The 21664-nt window shown below is 47.0% G+C and overlaps 1 protein-coding gene across 1 annotated transcript; it reads right to left on the bottom strand.

The window, feature by feature from the left end:
- Positions 1 to 789: 789 nt before the first annotated feature.
- LOC309858059 (uncharacterized protein) lies at positions 790 to 21449 on the bottom strand (the record flags this gene model as incomplete). Its single annotated transcript, XM_082750757.1, has 4 exons — positions 790 to 1212; positions 17347 to 17506; positions 18732 to 19346; positions 21353 to 21449. The coding sequence occupies 4 exons, from the start codon at positions 21447 to 21449 to the stop codon at positions 1128 to 1130; spliced, it is 957 nt and encodes a 318-aa protein (XP_082606883.1). The 3' UTR covers positions 790 to 1127.
- Positions 21450 to 21664: the final 215 nt, after the last annotated feature.

Here is a 21664-nt window from a genome sequence, read left to right as displayed (position 1 = left end):
GTAGAAACAGACACTGGGCCAGGGCGGGGGACCTGTGGGCAGCGCTCAGTGCACGCAGTGCCAGCCCTGCGTCTTTGGGAAGCTTCACTGGAGGTCAGTGTCAAGTGCCCCGGGGGGGAGGTGTTTCCTCCAGCCTCCTCAGTGGTCATTTCCCACCACTGCCCTATTGCCGTCCGTGGGCTGCAGGACCTGGGGTTACAGGGAGCATGGGTTCCAGGACTATGGCCCGGGTCTCACGTCTACCTGTGCTCTTCCCTACAGCCAACCTGCCTGCGTGTGTCGTGCCCCAGGCTCTCCTCCTGCTGCCACGTCCTCTTCCTTGCTGCCTCCCACCAGAAGTATAGCAGGCCCCCAGGAACGAAGGGACAGCAGGGTGCAGACGGCCTTGCTCAGCTCCAAAATGGAGAGGCTGAAGGCAACCGCCTCCCGATGTGTGCCTCTGCCCATCTTCCCATCAGTGTGGTCAAATACCCACCTTAGAACCCACGTTCACAACGGAGATAGATCTTTGGAGGAATGCATTAACACGTTGTTTTGTTTGTTTAATCGGGAAAAAAAAAGTCAATCTTTCTGGCAAAAAATCAATCCCCAAAAAAGTCAGAAACAATCTGACAGAAAAGCTGTTGACTAGCTGCTTTAAATGGCTGAAGTTATTATCTCTTACAGCTATCAAGCCTATGGAAAACAATTTTATGTTATTATTTTTTAAAATAAGGTCTTTTTTTTTTTAAAGATTTTATTTATTTATTTGACAGAGACAGAGAGAGAACACAAGCAGGGGAAGCGGCAGGGAGGAGGAGAAGCAGTGGTGAGCCCAATGTAGGACTCGATTCCAGGACCCTGGGATCATGACCTGAGCTGAAGGCAGAGGCTTAACCAAATGAGCTACCATCTAAAACAATCTTAAAACAAATTTAGATGTCAATTTTTACAAAAGATTTTATTTATTTATTTGATAGAGACACACAAGAGAGGGAACACAACCGGGGGAGAGGGAGAGAGAGAAGCAGGCTTCCTGCTGAGCAAAAAGCCTGATGCAGGGCTCGATCCCAGGACCCCAGGATCATGACCTGAGCTGAAGTCAGCCGCTTAACAACTGAGCCACCCAGACACCCCTAGATGTCAATTTAGAAACGTGAAGAGAGTACACAGATTTTCAGAGCTAGTTCAGTCCTTCCGTGGGCACAGAGGCTTCTTATCACTGGGATCCCCCTGATCAAGATATCAAAAAGGGAACTCAGGCTATTTTCACATAATTATTCAAATGAGATAAAGTATGTCCAAGGCTCTCAGAAAGCTATAAGGGGTTCTGCAGAATTATCTTTTTAGACTTAACATTCATATATACACATTCTGGACTCTGTGACCATTTCTGTTTTGAAGTACTCACAAACCACATTAGACAAAATTCTCACTTCGATGAATGTGACAGACTGAACGGGGTTCTGGACTACCAGCTCCTTGTGGGCACAGATGACATTTTCCATGTAACCCAGCACCCAGCAGATTTTCATATACACTATGCAATAAATATTTAATGCACGCCTACGGAGTCGAACCAAACTGAAAAAGAAACATGCGCATGAGATTCTGCCAGATTATACCAATCTACTGAAATAAACTGCCCTGCTATCTTGCAAACGTGGTTTATGGCTATGCGATATAACAGGTGTGAGGACTGGGGCTCAGAATGCTGGGAGCGTTGGAAGGCTCTGGAAACTCCACCAGAGGACCTGCAGTGTGGGTATGCACTCCCTGTATGAAATGGGAACTTCCCTTTACCCTGGGAGTCACTTTCTCTTCTCTTCCCCTGTGTCGGTCTGAATATAGCCGCATAAGAGCCTGACCCTGGGAAGTCACAGACAGGGAAGGAAGCTGTGGTCGCCCACAGAGGACACTCTTTCTGCAAAGATTCTGCAGCTGGTTAATACCTGTTACGAAAGGCTTTCCCCCCAGGGATGCAGGGATAAAGGTAAGGAGGAGAGCAGGCTACTCTTTTCCACCCTAGTTTTAAAATAACCTGTAACTTAGAACAAACTGAAGTAGCAGTAAGAGGAGTCTCACTTTTAAAGGGCCATTTTTTTGGTTATATATACTAAAACAGAATAAGTGCATCACCTTGACTGCAATCTGATACCTTCTTTGAGATACTAAATTTCCTTATAAAATATGAGCGTTAGCCTATAAGGTTTTTTTTCTTTTTTTAAGACTTTATTTATTTATTTGACAGAGAGAGAGAGAGATCACAAGTAGGCAGAGAGACAGGCAGGGTGGGGGAAGCAGGCTCCCCGCTGAGCAGAGAGCCCGATTCGGGGCTTGATCCCAGGACCCTGAGATCATGACCTGAGCCGAAGGCAGAGGCTTTAACCCACTGAGCCGCCCAGGCGCCCCTAGCCTACAAGGTTTTAATCTTCTCCATGAAGTGACTGTGAGTACAGTATTTAAAACTTTTATTGCAGTATAATGTAAATGTAGAAAAGCGTACATACCAAAACTGTGCAGCTCTGTGAATTTTTTACCAAAGGAGTATGTCTGTGAAATTACTATCTAATAAAAAAAATGACATCATCAGCATTCCAGAAGACCTCCTCTAGGGTAATACACTTAATAAAAGAAGGCCAATTAGGACAAACAGATGAAAACAAACACAGGCTGAACAGGTGGTACATACACAAAAACTCAAACCATTTGTGATTTGAATAGAATATAAACTTAGCTTATGTAAACGGACCCAAAACTACAAAAGAGAGTGTTTGGTTTGTCCAGTCAATGAATGAAAACCCATTCTCCTGTCTGTTTCTCTTCTTTTGTTTTTGTTTGTTTGTTTCAAATTTTTTATTTAAATTCTAGTTAGTTGATATATAGTATAATATTAGTTTCAGGAGTAGAATTTAGTGACTTATCACTCACATACAACACTCAATGCCCATCACAAGTGTCTGCCCTAATACACATCACCCATCTAGCCTGTCCCCAACCCACTCCCCTCCAGCGACTCTCAGTTTGTTCTCCACAGAGTCTCCCATACAGTTTGCCTCTCTCTCTTTTTTCCCTTTCCCCTATGTTTGTCTGTTTAGTCTCTTAAATTCCATATATGAATGAAATCACATCATATTTGTGTTTCTCTGGCTGATTTGTTTCACTTAGCATAATACACTCTAGCTCCATCTACGTCATTGCAAATGGCAAGATTTCTTTCTTTTTGATGGCTGAGTAATATTCCATCACACACACACACACACACACACACACACCCCACATCTTCTTTATCCTTATCCATTCTTCAGTTGACAGACACTTGGGCTGTTTCCATATTTTGGTTATTATAGATAATGCTGCTATAAATGTTGGGGTGCATGCAACCCTTCTAATTAGTATTTTTGCATTTTGGGGGTAATACACAGTCGTGTGATTGCCGGGTTGTAGGACAGTTCTATTTTTAACTTTTTTGAGGAACCTCTATACTGTTTTCCTATTTGTTTCTCAATTTGTCTGTCTGCCTACCTATGTTCTTCCTCTCTCCGTCCTTCCCTTTTCCTCCTCATTCCTGCCTCCAAATGTTAAAGACCAGAAAACATAAAAAGGAACTTCTAAACAGTATTGTGAAGACGATGATTTTTGTAATATCATCTCACTAGCTAATTAAAACAGTGAGCGTTTAGCCTAGGTATTAGGTAAAGATGTCAAACTAAATATTTAAAACTTCGTACTACGATGTTACCATTGGGGGAGGTTAGGGAGAGACTGCGCCAACCTGACCTCCCCATGCCTATTTTTGCAACTTCCTGTGAATCTGTAATTCTTTCAAAATAAAAAGCTAGTAACAAAAAGCTTTGCTATCGCAGCAAACCACTATTCTTATTTATGTAACATGGTCAGCGTTTTGTTTTTAGTATGATTTTTCTAAGAACTACAGCAATTTTAAAAGAACCTTAACTTCTCTGTTAATTTCTAAAAAAAATACTGAAAAGAAGATCAAAATATTAAGTTCAAACAAATACCTACTCTACAATGTGTTTTGAAAGTGTTTTGAAAGTGCTTAAAAATACTAGCTAGTGTATGCATGTTAACTTTCATAATTCTTCCTTTCTAACCACACATTCCCCCTACCCTACCCTCACCCCCCCGCTGCTTTGACTCCCCAATAAATGCTAACCATGAAGTTAATGCACAAAAAGAAAAAAAAAGTTTGTCTCCCAGAGCCTTACATATAGGTGGTAAGAGTCACTTCCCTTTGTGTCTCTTATGTTTCCAAATACAGTGCTCCAAGCACGTTCCATCTCCACGACTACGCTGCTGTGAGCTCAGAAAGCTCATGGATGGAGAAAATGGGCCCAAAGGTTAGACCACCCTTCAACCCACTTGTAAATCACATAATCTCATAAATCGTCTCACTGTTTAATAAAGCAGTTGGGCTGCTAGCAGTTCTTACAAGATAAATTATCATCTTTGAACTGTTAGCTTTTCCATTTTTGGTGTTTCTTGCAGCAAAAGCCATTTATTTTTACTCGCAGATATAAAACAACTTTAAAAATAACTTTAAGATACTGCGGGGGTAGGACACAGCAAGTCTCTAGTGTATGTTAACTCGTGACCAGTCTGCTCCCTTGCAAATTTGGAAACAACGATAGAGACTGACAGACTTTCTCGTACTTTGGAGGTCCACAAAAACACCTGCAGGCCTTGTGATTATGAACCAGGGGAAGAACAGGAACCAAAGGAAGTTCTGAGGACAGAGTCCTGGGAGAAAGGATCAGTCCTTGGGGAAGGACAGGCAGAGGCTCAAAACCCCAGCGCACCAAGCATTACCTGAAACAGCTTAATTAATTTTAGATCATGTAATAATTAAAAGAGAGAATGCAGGCCCCTTATTTTCGCTCTTTAGAGAGCTGAACTGTTGCAAAGGGCTGAGGGCTCGAGGGTGTTTGCCTCCCTCCTTGTGAGATGGTCCATGCGTCCGGGGGACCATGAAGAAGGCATAAAGGCTGGACGGGGAAAAGGTGAGTGCCCATTGCGGCCATGTATGCCACGGAAGGGGAGAAGGATGAACAGGAGAAAACAGACAAAACAGGAGCCTTCACTTTAGCCATAACACGTCTGAAAGTAAAAACAGTGCTGGAATAAGTCAGGGCCATCCCGAAGACTGGCCCAGAGCCATGCAGGAAAGCCACCATCCTCTTTTAAGGGAAAGTAAGACCCGCCGTGGAAGGAAAGAGGGGTCAAACGGTTGTGCTCTGGGAGTCCCGAGATGGGGAACGAGGAGGCAAGGCGAGCTGAGCCTTCCCCTGCCTGGGTCCTGTGGCCTTTTGAGGAGGGCCCAAGGGCAGGGCAAAACATCTGGGGCACAGGAATGCGGCCGCGAAGCTCTCCAGTCAGAGGCCAGGGCCTACCCTTCCTTGGCAGATGACCTTGGGTAAGTGACAGGACCTTCTTCAACCCAGGTTCCTCTACACCTACGACAGGGATCATTAAGGTCATGGTGAGGGGCAGTGGTCACAGTGCAAGTCAGCGCTTCAAACACTGATAATATCCACCCGTTCTGGAATGTGCTCTAGGGACGGGCCTGGTGCTTCCTCCTCCACACATCATCCTGTCACCATTCTCTCTCCAGCCCCATGGGATAAGTGTCATTGTTTTTTTTAAGGTTTATTTATCTGTTTTAGAGAAAGGGGGGGGGGCATGGGAGGAGGGGAAGAGAGAGAGAGAGGCTTAAGCAGACTCCTCGCTGAGCATGGAGCCCAACCCAGGGCTCAGTCTCACCACCCTGAGATCCCGACCGACATCGAAACCAAGAGTCAGCTTAACTGACTGCGTCACCCAGGTGCCCCAAGATAAGTGCCATTATTATCTTCATTCTGCCAATGAGGAAACCAGGACTCCTAGGAGTTGCTCAACTTGGCCAGCAGCACCCTGCAACCAAAGTAGGGCCTGGGTCCAGAGACAGCACCCCTGTCTGTGACGTCCTGCACGGCCCAGTATGTGTGGAGGAGGCAAGGCTTTAATGCATTATTCCATCCAGAGAAAAGCACCACACCACAGGTCTAGAGACTTTTTTGGTATACTTACTGTCTTGTATACTCATTTTAATCCCATGTGTGCATTTTGGTTTTTCAAAATATTTTAACATCAAATAGATGCCAGATATAAGAAGGTTATTATTGCCTTTTCTGGAACAACAATAAAAACATCCATCAAATGTTAGTGGTGATTAGTCTAGAAACAGTGGCCTAATGCATTCTTTAGCCTATTATAATAATGTTCACATTGGGAAAATTATAGACATGATCCTTTCAGACACACTTAGAACCAGTGCAAGTTCCCAAAGGTCCACCTAGAGCAGCCTTTGTTTTAAGAGCAGAGTTACGCCAATGGCCCTAAACAATTGGCATAGGTGGCTTTTTTGACCTCTGGCTTGGTCAGTGCATTTCACCCCAAAAATGCAGTAACTCCTGGCTGAGGAAGTACCCCTTTTCCTCTGAGTCATGAAACCCTGAAGTATTTTCCCCATTTTTAATCAGTGACATCCCACTTTACAGCCAGAAAAAAATACAAAGGGGCAGAGATTCTTGGGGAGAACCTAGACCAGCAGGTGGGCAAACCCCTGATAAGCGACTGGAAGTATCTTCTGCAAAAAGTAATACCAACAGGAAGTGCAGGGGAATCCAAGGGCCAGACAGCTGCCATTGCCCACAAGATGGCCAGGAGACCAAGTACTCACCTATCTCTGGAGTCATCCTGTGCTGCTCTGGAAGTGTTACCCTGGTCACTCACATCATGAGGCACCCTGCCCCCCAAATAGGAGAGCCAATCCGGATCACACCAGGTTCTGCTTACCCGGTATTGGAAGGCTCAGTAGAAATGTGCACAGGTGAGGCATCATCAAATCAAACTCTCTTTGGGAGGAGATTCATCTGCAGACAGACTGTTCCCTGAGGGGCGCACTGAACCCCTGACCACTATGTTATGCTGCTTCCTCAGACAGAGATGGGCTTACTGAGCTCACTGTTCTCGCTCCACCTCTAAGAGGCCTCTACCGAGTTGCCATGTTGGGTGGGTCCTTTTAAAATCACTGGGTATTAATTAATTACTATCTGTTATTTTATAAATAATGTAATAATTACTATTATTTAAAACTACTCTTAAACTTAGTCAAGGCCTTTTGTGTGCTTAGCAGAACAGCTTGTGAACAGGACACGTGACGACCAGGAGATCAGGACTACAGTTGTTACACTATGTGGTACATAGTGGTTCACTTTTAATTAGAATTCAACCTTGTAAATAGTGTTCAGAAGTCCCCCAGCCTATAAAAGTCCGACTAGACGAAAAGCTTGCATTCAGACACCTGTGCTGACCAACATGGCGGCTTCACCACCTGTGCTGACCAACACGGCAGCTTCACCTATAGCTACCACCTTGCTCTACCTCTTCCCTTACCACTAGAGAAGAGAAAGCAAGCCTAGAAGGGAAATAGAGTCTGACCTCCTCCCAAAACAAGGTCCAAGAAGGAAAAAAAATCCCCCAAGTAGCAAAAGAAGTATATATACACTATTGGCAATTTCCCCACCCTGGCACCCCGTTTCCACTGGCTTCATTAGCATAGTTCAGGCCTTGAATTCATGACTACTGATTTTCCTGGCTATCGTTTGAACGTTTTGTTTTTGCAACTGGGCAACACGATGAATATGTAGCAGTCCTGGCCCAACACTCTCAAAGCCCTAGCTTTTCTAGCCAAGACGTTAAGAACAAGACTCTGGCATGAGGGAAGATGGACCCTGATAACCACCCAGGTCTTCAATCCATCTGGGACTTTTTCCATTCGATGCCTCGCTTCAAACCAGGCACATCACTGAGTTTGCATTTAAACAAGAGAGAGAGAAAGTCTTTAGAAGACAAAAGTGAAGTGAAAAACTGAGCAACCCATTTCACCAAATTGCTCAACTTTCTGTTCTGCCTTGGCTGGGCGGACTTTTGTTGATTGAAGGTGAAGTGGCATAGCTTTTGCCCAAATAACTTATGCAATGCATAGAGGCCAGTTACTAAGCAAGCCCTGAAAATCAATACTCTAACTGCCTGCTGACTGGAAGGGTCTGTTCATTCAACAAGAGATGCATCAGACTCGGCTCTAAAAAAAAAAAAAAGAAAAAAATCAATGTTTTCCCTGAATGATACTCTCCAAAGCTCCACAACATCAATGACAACTACAGATCATTTATCCCGTTGAGATGGGGTATGGGATTCTTTCTACTCTGAATGGATTTCTTTCTACTCTGCTTTATAATTAAGAAATATAAACGTTCGTTGTGGGGGGGAATTTCTGCCAGAGTTCTGCTGAAGTTTCCACTATGTTAGAAATAAACAATAAGAAAAAAAAGTCCGTTCCTTCCCAGTGGAGGAAAATAAACATTGTATTCTGACATTTCTTTTGGAAAAGGTAGATCACCATCGACGAGAGATCTACGATGGTCCCATCGCCGGTTCGATTCATTCAAACAAGGAAGGTCCTCTAAGTGAGAGGGGATTTCTGTCATCATTTCTCCTTAAAGTCAGTGCTTCCAAATATGATGACAGGCAGAATGGCTTCTTCTAAGGGACCTGATATAGAAAACCAGCAATCCTGGAGGGTCCACAACTTGTTAAGTTTGTCCTCTTAAAAAACACACAAAGACTCAAAGACTTCATCACAAGAAAAAGTGGGAAAGAACAAAACTGGAGCAGAATATATCAAAATCATGAGGGGGCACTGGTTATATGAGTGACAGAAATGTAACAAAAAATATGAGAGTATTTTGTTAGTCTTTGACTCAGGAATAGGACTACCAGGGAGAGGAGGCAGCCACTGGCTAAAAAGCAACAGTGTCTTAAAGGAGGAGGAAGTAGAGTTTTGGAGACATTCCATACTGGTGTCAGGAGTCTGCCCTATAGCAGGAAACTCCCGGCAGCTCAATGTCAATGAGCTCGGTGACCACGGCAAACTGCAGAATTGCTGACAGCCTGAGTCCCTAACCTTCGAATGTGGGTAAGTGTCCCCATCCTGTGGGGTTCTTAGGAAGCTTGGAGAGATGGAGGTGAAGGCCTCCTCTAGGTCAAGTCCTAGACAAAGGCAAGGTGTTATTATTATTATTATAACATCAGCATCTCAATCACAGAGCTCACTTACCATCTGTAAGTTTCAATATGTATTGCACGCACTTAGGTTTGCTTTTAATTTCATGGATATCTGCAGCTGCAAGAAGCCATCAAACCATCTAGTTGAGTCATTTTATGGAAGCGGAAATTGGGGAGGTAGATTCTAACCTGTTTTCTCTATTATAACGAACAACAGACTGCATGGGGAAAAATGCATTAAGCCACGTCCTAAGAAAAACTCCTTTAGCAATACAACTTTTGAAGGAATGACACATGTCTATCCATATTTGTATAAAAACTGATCATAAACACTGAATATCTCTGACGTTCTAACTTTAAGAAATTACATAATATATTTTTGCAGTCATTTGTCAAAGTTTTTCATTCACAGTCATACATCAAAATTTTCTTTCTTGGTGAAGATTGATTCGTAACAGCTTGCAAAAAAGAAAGAGAGGAAGGAAGTGGGAAAGGAAGGGAGGGCGGACAGATTAAGGCAATACATTATTCTCGCTCATAAATACACTGCGTGCGTACCGTCTATTAAACCACCAGGAAATGCCAGCAGAGGTAAAGAAATCAAGAAGTAACTACAAGGATAAGGTTTCTGATTCTCTATTAACTATGCAGCAAATCAAAGCCAAGAAAATGTTCTGAAATTCATCAGAGGTAAAAGCCCCTTAAAATCAGTCTCTTAAAAGCCAACAGGTGGCACAGTAATTTTTCAACAACCACTTTCATTTTCCTGACATTCATCTGGAATCAAAAGTAGATGACACTGGCGTGGGGGTTGGGGGGTGGGGGTTCTGGTTTTTTTTTTTTTCCTTTTCATGGAAAAGAGATGATAATTATTTAAATTTCTGATACTATATTAAAATGTATTTTCAAAAACAGATCTCGCAAGTTAGTACTAGAACACACACAAGTAGTTTGTCTAAGTGATCTTGCTCAGTGCAATTTAACTCTTTGCTATGGTTTGTGATATAGAAGAATGAACCAGGAGATGCCTGTAAACACAGACAAGCCGGCAGTTGTCAGATAGTCAATGTCTGCTAGTAAATAACCCAGGTTTTTTGACGTTACAAAAAAATCTTTCCGAAAACCCTTCTGAAATCTCATTTACGGCGGTAAGAACATTTCCAGGAGCCCATGACCATCCTTGAGGACTCGCCCAGATTCAAGACGTGATTTGCTTTTATTCCAGACTCTGAAACAGTGGTAAGTTTATGAGCATGGGCAAAGGAACTAAAACAGGCACAGTTTTTCCCCTTAAAACGTTAGTGTGTCATGTCGGAGAGATTATACACAATGCATCAATTTTCTGCAAAACCTGGAGTGAAAGAAAGAACTTTCAGTTATAATGATATCATTATATCATGTGTAAGGACACACAACTAAGACAACCATGACCTTATCCAGCACGGGCAGGCCCAAGTGTGTGCACAGTGGTACACCTTCAGGTATCAGGTTTCTAGTTTTAAAGTAAAATCCTTCCAAAATGTTCTTAAAACCACTGCTAAGTACAGGGGTCTAGAACCACTTCTCTACTCCCTGTTACATAAAGGCATGGGTACCCAAGATAGCACAACCAACCATACTCATTCTTCACTACAAATCCACCTGTTTCCAAATGCTCTCTGCCAAGAAACAGGTAAGTCTGTGCAATTTTCCCTGGTGAATCAGGACACGGATGTCTTCTAACATGTGGCAGTGGCTCACTTCATGTGAGACATTTTCTGACTTCAATGTGATTCAGCGTGCATTGACTATGTCTAAAATTATGAAGACTTTTGTCTGTTTTCTGTGGTAGGAGTTAAAGTACACCAAGGAATCATTTTTCTTATTCATAACAAGCTGTAGGGCCAAATTATGCTACTGGGAAGAATGCGGAAACTATCAACTATAACCCAGATTCTTCACATCCGGCCATAAGTTTAAAAAAGGCCATTTTCATTTTAAAAGATAAAATATGTCATGTCTCAGGCACTTAACATTTGACGTTGCAAGTTTCCTTGTGGTCATTTAGGAACATAAAGCAGGAAATTCTAAAACCTTAGCAGGTGCTCTAATAAGACAGTCACATTTATGGATGACCGGTGATGGCGGGCTTGCTGGAGGAGAGGCAGCAAGTTCACCAGCACGTCCTCATTCTTTTCTCTTTGCCTGGAGATGGGACAAAGTCTCCTTGTTGAGATCCAGCTAAACTCTTCCGAGAAACTGCCCCCATCACAGAAATAGGATTAACCCCATTTGGGGACTGTCAATGAAATCCCAAATCGCCTCTGTTCTAAGACATTGGATTACACGGGTTCTTCCTGTCTCTCTCCCTGTTCAGCCCTTCCCAATGTGAGCACTTTGAAGATAAGCAGTTACCTTCTTCCTCTCATAGATCCAGAACCCAGCATGAGGTCTGCCTGAAGCGTCTGTGGTTCTAGACCTGTTGTGCATCAGAATCTCCTGGAAGGCTCCGTCCCCAGACTGTAAGCCCCACCCCATAAGGATCCTATTCAGAGGTCCAGGTACGGGATCCAGGAATGTGCATTTCTAGCAGCCTCAAAGGGCTGCTGTGGCTCTCTTAGGAAACACACCACGAAAGCCACCATAATAGGCTTTTCCCGAATTCATGGGGAAAAAAACATTCAACTTTGAGACTGATTTACTACGGAAATATCAAATTATTCCTGGACCTTCAGGAAGCTCAGGCAATGAGTAAGCATCGGGAGTCTGAGAACAAAGACAAAATTTCTTCTCTGCCACAGCTACACATACCACTCGGTGCCCTCATCGGGATTGCCTAAGGAGTTTCTAAAGACGTGTGTGCTGACACTCTGTCCCCGAGGAAGACTTTATTCGGCTGGTCTAGAGTGCTGCAAGGCATCCTCCATTGCATTCTCCCCACGTGATTCTAAGGTTCAAAAGCTACTGCTTAAAAATAAAAAATTCACCTTCTCGTCTTTTCAATTCAGTCACTAATGTACAAACCGAGCGATCTGATGCTGCCGTTAGAAACAGGGACTCCCGTCTGAGGACATGGGATACAAGGAGCGTTCCCAGGGCTGTCGGATGCTCTTTGTTACTCATCGCTCAGTTCTAACTGCAACTCCTCAGGCTGTGGACCCAACCACAGCAGCCAGGCACAGAAAGCAGCAGGCTGACCCAGAACCCAACCTGGTCAACGCGGACGGAGCCAGGGAGCAGGAGATAGGCTGGGGTTATTTTATGGGCAAAGACAACCCCTGCAATGGAAACATATCAAATGACAAGTCAAGGCCACACTGCTCTCCTGGGCTCCGGACCCGACTGCTCTACCTACCTACCGTCACCTTCCCCATCGGACCACCCCACGTCCACCCAACCCACTCTTCCTCCTGGGGCATTCACAGCCCCTGTGAGGGGCAACGGTGTTTCATCCTGACTTCCAGAGCAGAACCCTGGTGCACCTGGGATCCTCTAGGTCTTGCACTGGTTACACATTAACGGCCTCCAGGTCCACCTGAGTCACTGGTCCCGCACGCTCCCTGCTCTCCCGTTCCGCTGGCAGGACTCACCCAGCTCCCTATTTCCCTGTTCCCTCTGCAGGCCACTCCCACTCCAGCTGGAGTCCTCCCTCTCAAGCTCCCAACCCATCAGCCGGTTCCCAGGTTAGACCTCCCCCGGAGAGCCTCCTCTTGGGGAAAAGGGGGCATCGAAGTTCTTGTCTGGTGTAGCCTCCCCACCTCCCCCTTCTTTTCCCATCTCACTGAATAACCAGGGCTCCCCGGGCCTCTGCTACTATGGGACCTACTCTTGGGATGCCTTGGCTTATCTTCTCCGGGGAAACACCCACGGCTTGGGGCGATAGCCGGCCCCCTCTCCAGGTAGAATTGAAAGCAAAGAATAATACCAGAACACTCCATCCCGTTCAGAATTCTATCATTGTTTCTGTGACAGTTTCACACTTTGTTATCTAGAGATTTCTCTTCCCCTAACAGACTAAAGGGCAAGCACCAAACCTGATTCATTCCTAAGTCTCCAAATGTGGACAGGACAGAGCAAACTGTTCACTGTGGCTCAAACACAAAGAAAATAAAAGCCTAAGTTGTAATAGGTAGCACTTCGTGTCCTTATACTCAAAGGACAAACAACAGAGGTTAACTTGTGCAATTATTTCTACTAAATCAGGGCCAGGTGTGCTGGCCCACCAGCACAGGAAAGAACTTGGAGCGGAGAAGGAAATTCTATCCCCCTGTGTTCACTTTCACATACTACTTTCTGAAGCAAGCTGCTGAAATTTGGTAGGAACAGAATTTATTTTAAGCCTATGCAATTCACAGATGCTTAGTCAACACTCTCAGGCATTTGATATTATACTTTAGGGCCTGCAGAGATTAAAATGTCAAAGCCAGCACTTAGTTTCTAACAGGGCTAAGTAAACAAGCCACCACTGCTCAGTGGCCCTAAACACCCTTCCTGCTCCCAGCTGGCTCCGGGAACTTTCTAGACAACTGTACTGAGTGTGTCTATCTGAATGTGTAGGAAGGAGACTGCACCTAATGACTCTGAAGAAGTGAAAATTTCAGTCAAACCGGTTATTTGACATAAGCTTGGATCCTTGCCTGCATTCAAACTAACCTGCTCATACCCATAGGCTGGATGGCGGATTACCCTGAGATGTTGTGCCAAGAGCCAACTGCTGGGACTGTCTAGAAAAGACAACCTTTCAGGAGGAAAATGAAAAAGAAGGAACAGAGAGAAGCTATGATGTCAATAGGAATGGCCCATGAGAACAAGGTTTATATTCTATTCCCTACGTGTGTTGATGCCTTAAGAACAAGCAAGTGATAACTGAGGTCAAAAACGTTTCCTGGGATAATGTCAAATGTCTAAAAGTGACAGAAGAAAACAAAACTCAAGTAGTTCAGTACAGAACTGAGGAGCGGAGTCTCGTTTTTTGAAATTGTATATGTGGGAACAATGACCAGGTGGGCCATTCTCAAACTTTGAGCTTTTCTCAAAACATACCCCTATTAATAAAACCTAGCTTTAAACCAGCCCATTTCTACTGTATTAAGTCCAAATTAAAACACACACACACACAGGGGCGCCTGGGTGGCTCAGTGGGTTAAAGTCTCTGCCTTCAGTTCAGGTCATGATCTCAGGGTCCTGGGACCGAGCCCTGCATCGGGCTCTCTGCTCAGCAGGGAGTCTGCTTCCTCCTCTCTCTCTGCCTGCCTCTCTGCCTACTTGTGATCTCTGTCTGTCAAATAAATAAATAAAATCTTTAAAAAAAATTAAAAGTAATTAAAAGAAACACACACAAACACACAACTTTCACAGTAAGCCACAAGGCAAGGGCCAAATGATTCCCAGGTGGGTCCTTCAGCATTCTGATCCCACCCTAATTCTGGGGCCTCGGGCACCAGTGTTGGGGCTCTCTTCCCTCAACGTTCATAATCATCAATTTAATACTTGGACTTGGTTTGCCACTCCTGTTAGGAAAGTTTCAGACACTAGCTGCTGGTCCTGAAGCTTAGATCAAAGGGAAAAAAAAAAAAAAGTATTTTCTTTTTAAACAGGGTGGACTGCTTCATCTTCACTGACAGTACCTCTAAAACATTTCAAAACATGTTAGCGCTGTCACGTGGACCAAGTCCAATCATGTAGCACAATGGATTTTGGCAATCAGCTTCTTCAAACTTCAGAATGAGTTTTTGAAAAATTACAGACTATGAAACTAAATGCATAAAGCCAGAAATAATGGTCAAAAACGTACCGGGGCCATCAACCAGCTACTGCTAGACAGAGCCATATGGGTTTGAGTACAGGACAGATACAAGGACCGCGGGTCTCCTTTTCAGATCTGGAAAGCAATTTACTAACGCGCACCTTCCCTGATTTATGATGGGTCTGTGTCCCCATAAGCCCATTATAAATTAAAATTATTTTAAGTTGAAAAAACATTGGATACGCCCAACCTAGCAAATACCATAGCTTACCCTAAACTACCTTAAATGTATACATATCACCCACATTAGCCTACAGGCGGATAAAACCCAACACAAAGTCTGCTTTATACGAAGTGTTGAACAGCTCATATAGTTGGAATTCTGTCCTTAAATAGTGACAAACGGGATGGTTGTCGGCATGTGAGCTGTCGACCCTGGTCACTGCGGAGCTGACTGGAGCTGCCGCTCGCTGCCCCCACCCAGTATCACAGGAGAGGACTGTACCATGTTATCACTATCCCGGGGAAAAGATCAATTAAAATTCCAAGTAGAGTTTCTAGTGAACGTGCATTGCTTTCATACCATCTTTAAAAAAAGGACAACAAACCGTTGTAAATTGAGGATCATCTGTACTTCATTAATGACTTAAGGAATCCCACTGTGGAAGCAATGGTAGAAACTACTAGGATCACCCCTGCCCCCTTTTAACTCATGTCTGGCACATTCTATGCACTCAATAAATACTCCTTGGATTTAGAAATGAGGACTCGGGAGCCTGGAACTGGTAAGTGACACAATCGCCTCAACACAGAGCTGGAACGAGAAGACAGACCTTCTGGCTTCTGGCCAGGACTGAACAGGGCATCCTTACATCTGAACTCCCTAGAGAAAAGGGTAGGGGTTCTTCACCTGGGATAGGATTCAAAATCCTCTTTTATTCCTCATCAACAGAGCCCAGACCTACTAAATCGAGACTGTCTTCCAAGGAGGAGCTAGGACAGCTTCCCCACTTCTGCATTCTCCAGAATACCATCCAGGCTCTCTTCTAGAATAACACCTTGACCTCTCCATTTTGCAAGAGGGAGGGGCTTGCTTAACCATCCCCCGAGCAAGCTCCAGGCTCCCTCATGCTCTGGTGACAGAGCTGCCCCCACAGAAGGCAAGCAGAGTGACCAATGAGGAAATGACCAATGATCTAGACCACCAAACTGACGTTTGCTCCAAGTTTCACACTGAGACCAAGTCTAAGGGGCCAGTTCCCAGGTCCTTCTCCTCCCCGACTCGCAGCATCGGACATGAGGTGATGGCACACAACGGAGCTGGCTCTTCCGAAAACAGAACTCACACAAGGGGGTGGAGTCAGGTGGTTGAGGCAGGACCCAGGCGGAGAAGGTCTGAGTTTGAATCCTGCCTCTGCTTCTTACTAAAGGTGGAAGTTACTTTACTTCTCTGTACCTCAGTTTCCCATTTTATAAATAGAGTACCCACTACATATGCTTAACCTAAGTATTAAAAGGACACTTAAAACAGTGTTTGACAGTACTAAGTGCAATCAGAACAGAAGATACCATATCTTAGAACCAAAAAAGTCTCTCTAAAATGAGCAAATTTCCTTGAACACACTGAATCTTACATGGGTCTTCAACGCCTTTTATAAAAATATCTCATTCTAACATTTTTAATAATTTACCCCTTAAAACTGGGTTGTTTTTTTTTTTTTTTTTTAACGTTACTCTAACAGAATGACATTTGTTCGCCTACTCTCACAATTTTATTCAGGAGCATTCTGCTTGAAGCAAATACAGGACAGTCAAATTAAGTGGTATTTATATTTTTCTCAGAAACAAATCTCCAAGGCACTAATAGCAGTGTTCAAAGGGGTAATAGAAAAGAGCTGTGAACACTTCTGGAGTTTAAAAAAAAAAAAAAAAAAAAAGGTGGTGCTTTGGAGGTGCTCCAAGAGTGAATTTAAAATACAGAAGGGGTCCCCTGTATCAGAGAGGGAGAGATGCCACCTGCCTAAGAGGACTCTATCGTCGGCTGATTCAGGAGCAGGTCCATGGTCTCTAGGACTCCCTGCAGAGATGAAGGGGAGCCCTTCAGACCCCTTAAAGGACGCAGAGCTTTCCACTAGCTCTGTTAGTGAAAAGACTGAAATCACCTCCCACCTCTTCTTTCCTATATTTTGCAAGATTGTTAACATTCCAGATGTTCCAAAAGATTATATGTCCCTTACACTGGCAGGTCATCTTTCCCAAACTCCCAAATCTGGCTGCCCTGCAGAATCACCAGAGGAGCTTTTCAAAAACCCGGATGCCCAGGGCTCATCCCCAGCCAATGAAATCAGAATATCTGGGGTGGGGAGCCAGATATCGTTTTGTTTTGTTAAAATCCCCCCAAGCGATTCTTATGTCCAACAAAGTTTGGGAACCACTGGTTTATGCATTAATGTTCCCCTAACAAACTCGCTCAGCGCCAAACCCCTATGCCAATGACATCAACAGCAAGTACAGACCTGACTCTTGGAACCCGGGTTGCTTGATTTTGAAATTGTGTAATTAAACCTTCTGAGGCATGTTTCTCATGTGAAGTGGGTTTATGGCCGGTAGTCACGAAGCCAGACTCGCTCATGTTCAGTCTGGACATTTGGCACCCATGAACCATGGACAGCAATCCTTTTTAAAAAAAAAAAATTTAAAATGCCGGTTGGCCCAAAGTCAAACTCTTCAAAGAGCTAAAAGGAACATCTCAAAGAGAAAATCTCGGGATGCTGAGTAGGAAAGTTTGGTGTGAGCTTTATTTTTGACAAACCGTGGGGACCTGACCAGGATGGGTACGGCCCTATGAAGTTGGGCTGCAGGGCCCAGCTGTCCTGCCGCTGCTGGTCCTACCGCTGGATCCAGCTGCACCTTAAAGCCCGGATCCGCAACCAAAGGGCTGCAGGTGGGGGCAAATCTCACAAATTCCCGGGAAGCGACGACGATTTAGCGAAACCCCACAAGCCCGAGGGGCGTGGACGCCTAGGAGGGAGCTCTGGGCTGGCCAGGAGCCTGGGTTTCCCCCTCCGCTACCTGCACGAGGACGGAGAGCAGGGCAAGCGTCGGGGGTCTGCGCCCAAGGGGCGGGCCCGACCCCACCCCCTTTTTTGCTTAGGAGGAAACTACGCCTTTCCTTCCCCGCGGCCCCAGGTAGAGGCAGACAGGGGACCTTCGGGCCCCACAGCTCAGGGCTGCAGCACCGCAGCTGGGAAAAGGGCTTGCAGGGTCCTGCGACGCACCCAGGCCTGGCCCCGGGCTGGCAAGGCCGGGTCCCCCGGGAGCGGCTCAAGTCCGAGACCCGGGTCCAGGGAGGACGCGCGGCGGGGTCGGCTCGAGAAGCCGCCCGTCCCAGGAGGCCCGAGGAGTGAGCGAGACGATTCCGAGGGGTCGTTCCCCAGCTTCCCCAAGCGCCTGGGGCGCGCGCCCCGGGCCGAGCCTGGCCCCGCCGGAGGACAGGCGCGGGCGCACGTGCGGGAACCAGAGCCGCCGCCGCCGCGGGAACCAGAGCCGCCCGCGCCTCCGTAGGCGGACCCGGCCCAGGAGGCCGGGAAAGTGAGGACGGAAAGTTGCGAGCGCTCCGGGGCGCCGAACTCCGGCCGGTGGTTCCCACACCCCGCCCGCAGCCCCGCTGCCCCGCGCACGGAGCCTCCGGTCCTGCGCCGCCTCACGCTCGCCCAGCCCAGAAACGAAACGTCCAGTTCCTCCCACGGTCCCGGCCAGAGGCGCAGCTGATCCTCAAGGAAACAGGAAAGGAGGGGCGGGCGGCGCGGGACGCCGAGCCGGTGCCGCGAGCGCGAGCTGGGCGGGCTGCGGGTTGGGGCGCGTCGGGAGGCGGCGCGGGGCCGGTGGGACTCGCCCTTACCTTTCTTCTCCTCCAGCGCCGGACTCGCCGGGAAGTGCGCGGCCAGCAGGACCAGGAGCGCGGCTCCCGCGGTCCCGGAGGGTCGCATCGTTGTCCCCAAGCGCCGGCTCGGGGTCTTCGCAATCAGGCGGGACCGAGTCGGGCGGCCGTGCGCGGGGACGGCGGCGGCGGCGGCTAGGCGGGACTCGGGTGGACGCGGAGGTCGCCTGTCGTCCGGTCTGGGAGGCGGCGGCCGCCGGGGCTCGCTCGGGACCAGCTCGGGACTCGCTCCGGGCTCGGGCCGCCCTGACCGCGGGCGTGCACACCGTGCCGGGGGCGGAGGCTGCTGCGGCCGCGCCGCGCCGGGGGCTGCCCAGACGTCTAGCTCGCGGGGGCGGGGGCCGGGAAGGCTGGGCTGGAAGGAGGAGGGACCAGGCGGCGGAGGAGGGATCGGGAGGAGCCGAGGAGGAGCGGCGCGCGAGGAGAAGGGAGGAAGAGTCCGCGGCGAGGACCGCAGGCGGCCACCGGCTGGAGAGGCGGCGCACGGCGGTGGCCTCTGTAGGTCCAAGCGCACCGGGGAGGCCCGGGGTGGAGAGGGGAGGCGACGTCCGGGAACGGAGCCGGCGCCCTTAGGAGCTCATTTCCGAGGGGGACGTTCCCTGCGCTGTCCCTCCGGACCCAGTCCTCGCGGACAGGCACAGTTACTCAGTGACCCAGCCTCCGTCGAGCCAGATTTGCACCAGGGCCCCCCATTTTCGCCTTCCGCCCCTCCAACTTTAGGAGCAGACTTTCATCATCTCCGGGCAAACTGGCCGCGCCTTACGCCCAAGGCCAGATAAGGGCAGGGCTGGGAAACCATTGCTTTACTCTGGCCCCCAACTCCTCCACTGCACCCCAGGATCCTAATGGGGGTTGGAAGCTGGTCTGGCAGCCCAGGGTTCCTCCCCACGCCCGCCTGGCAGGAGTGCCAAGCGTCCGAGTTGGAGCTCTTAAGTCTCAAACACCCTAGAAATTGACCGAAATAAGGGAACCCACCTTTGGCTCAGGAACGGGCTTTGGAAAATATCAGTTGAATGAATGCGTGAGTACCCAGAGTGCACAGCGTTTCGTATGCCAGGAACCAGCCAAGAGTACCTAAAACGCAAGCACGTGTGGTCAATTACTTCACCAAAGACAGGCTCTTCGAATAAAGGCTTAACACGAACATCTGGGGAGATACTTTTAAGAAGCTAGGTGCCCAGCTGCCCTGAGAAGACCGGGTAACTCAAGCAGGAGAAAGGCTATTCAAAAAAAGGGGGACCTATTCTCACCGTTCCTTCCCAGACAGGACGGATAGCCACTGGCCCCATCCTACAACCAGGTTCCCTCCTCTCCTCCCAAGATTCACTAGAGACATTCAGGCCTGGTTCAGCTCTGATCTCCCCACTGTTTGAGGTAGAAATCACCCACCTAGAGTAAGTAGAGTTACAGCCCAGAACTTTCCTGCTGCTGGAGGAAGCGTGCAGAACACAGGGCTCTTCAATATCCACAGAACCTGCATTTTTTCTTCTGAATGTAGAGTCCTGCTTGTTTGTTCCTTTGTCTTAAGAATAACCCGCTGAGCCTTCTGGACTCATTTAGGCCCTGGGTGAAGAAGGCCATGAAGATTTCGCAGGCCACGTGTTGGTTTCCTCCCCACGTTCCAAACAGGACTTAGAGCCATTTGCAAAAAAAAAAAAAAAAAAACAACAACAACAAAAAAACATGACCATGGAAGTGACCCAAGTTGGAGAAGAGCAAACCAGAACCAGAAACATCACAGTTGAACAGAGGATCAATCTGAAAGTGAGTCTTAGAGAAGATCTACACACAGCAACGTCCTGGGCATTAATTAACAAGGTCACAGATTTGGCTCTGACACGTCTGTCAAGGAAATCCGAGGGATGGCACAAATCATAGGGTCCATGTGTTAAAACACCAGTCGATTAAGGATACACCTAATTTATTATTTTTTTTTTTGAAGATTTTTGTTGTTGTTGTTACTTGACAGAGAGAGACACAGCGAGAGAGGGAACACAAGCAGGGTGAGTGACAGAGGGAAAAAAGGCTTTCCAATGCGGGGCTGGATCCCAGGACCCTGGAGATCATGACCTGAGCTGAAGGCAGATGCTTAAGGACTGGAGCCACCAGGCGCCCCAGAGCTACAGCTAATTGTTAAGGCTGCATAGCAATCTCTTCCACAGGCCCCTCCAAAGAAGTGTGTAGACTTCAGAGTTCTCACTGGCCACTGCTTTGTCATAGTATTAACCTTTAAAGTGATATTTTGTCCCAGCAACCTTTGATCTGCTCTGATGGCATCTCAGGAAGCCAAGCTTTAGGAAAACAATTACTCAAGGAGGCCAGGGGACACTATCCGGCCCTGGGTTGATCCTAAGGAATGGATGGCCTTAACATCCTCCTGGGATACTATGTCAAGTCTGAGTTTGTGACGGAAGGGATGACATTCCAGATGATTCGTTACTCTTCGGCAGGTACGTGGAGTGGAGTGATAATGTGTTACTTGTCAGGTGAAAAACCATATGGCCAATCTGGCAGGGTTGGCATCCTCTTAAGAGAACAGAGGTGTGCTCAGACTGGGCCCTGCATAAAGGGTTCTCAGGCACCCAATGTCTGCAGAGACAGCTGCCACGGCATGTGCCACGCCACATCCCACACAAAGGCGACCACCATAGGAATAAGCAGGGTCAGCGCCGACTCCATGCTAAGGACTGATCGGAAATTAGCTCATCCGATTCCCATGAGCTGGGTTATACTTCGCTTGCCTTTTATATCAAGATGACGCTGCAATATGACACTGGCTTGGAAAGGTCAAATAAATAACTTCGCTAATGTCCCAAAGTAGTATTTGCGAGTCCTGAAGCCAGCCTCGAGCCCAAATCCGGACCATGTTCTCCCTCACTCTGATGCTACAACTT

Source organism: Mustela nivalis, assembly GCF_964662115.1.
Source record: "Mustela nivalis genome assembly, contig: HAP1_SCAFFOLD_1809, whole genome shotgun sequence".
NCBI lineage: Eukaryota > Metazoa > Chordata > Mammalia > Carnivora > Mustelidae > Mustela > Mustela nivalis.
The sequence above is the reverse complement of the archived record's forward strand: the minus strand, read 5'-3'. Positions and strand labels throughout refer to the sequence as shown.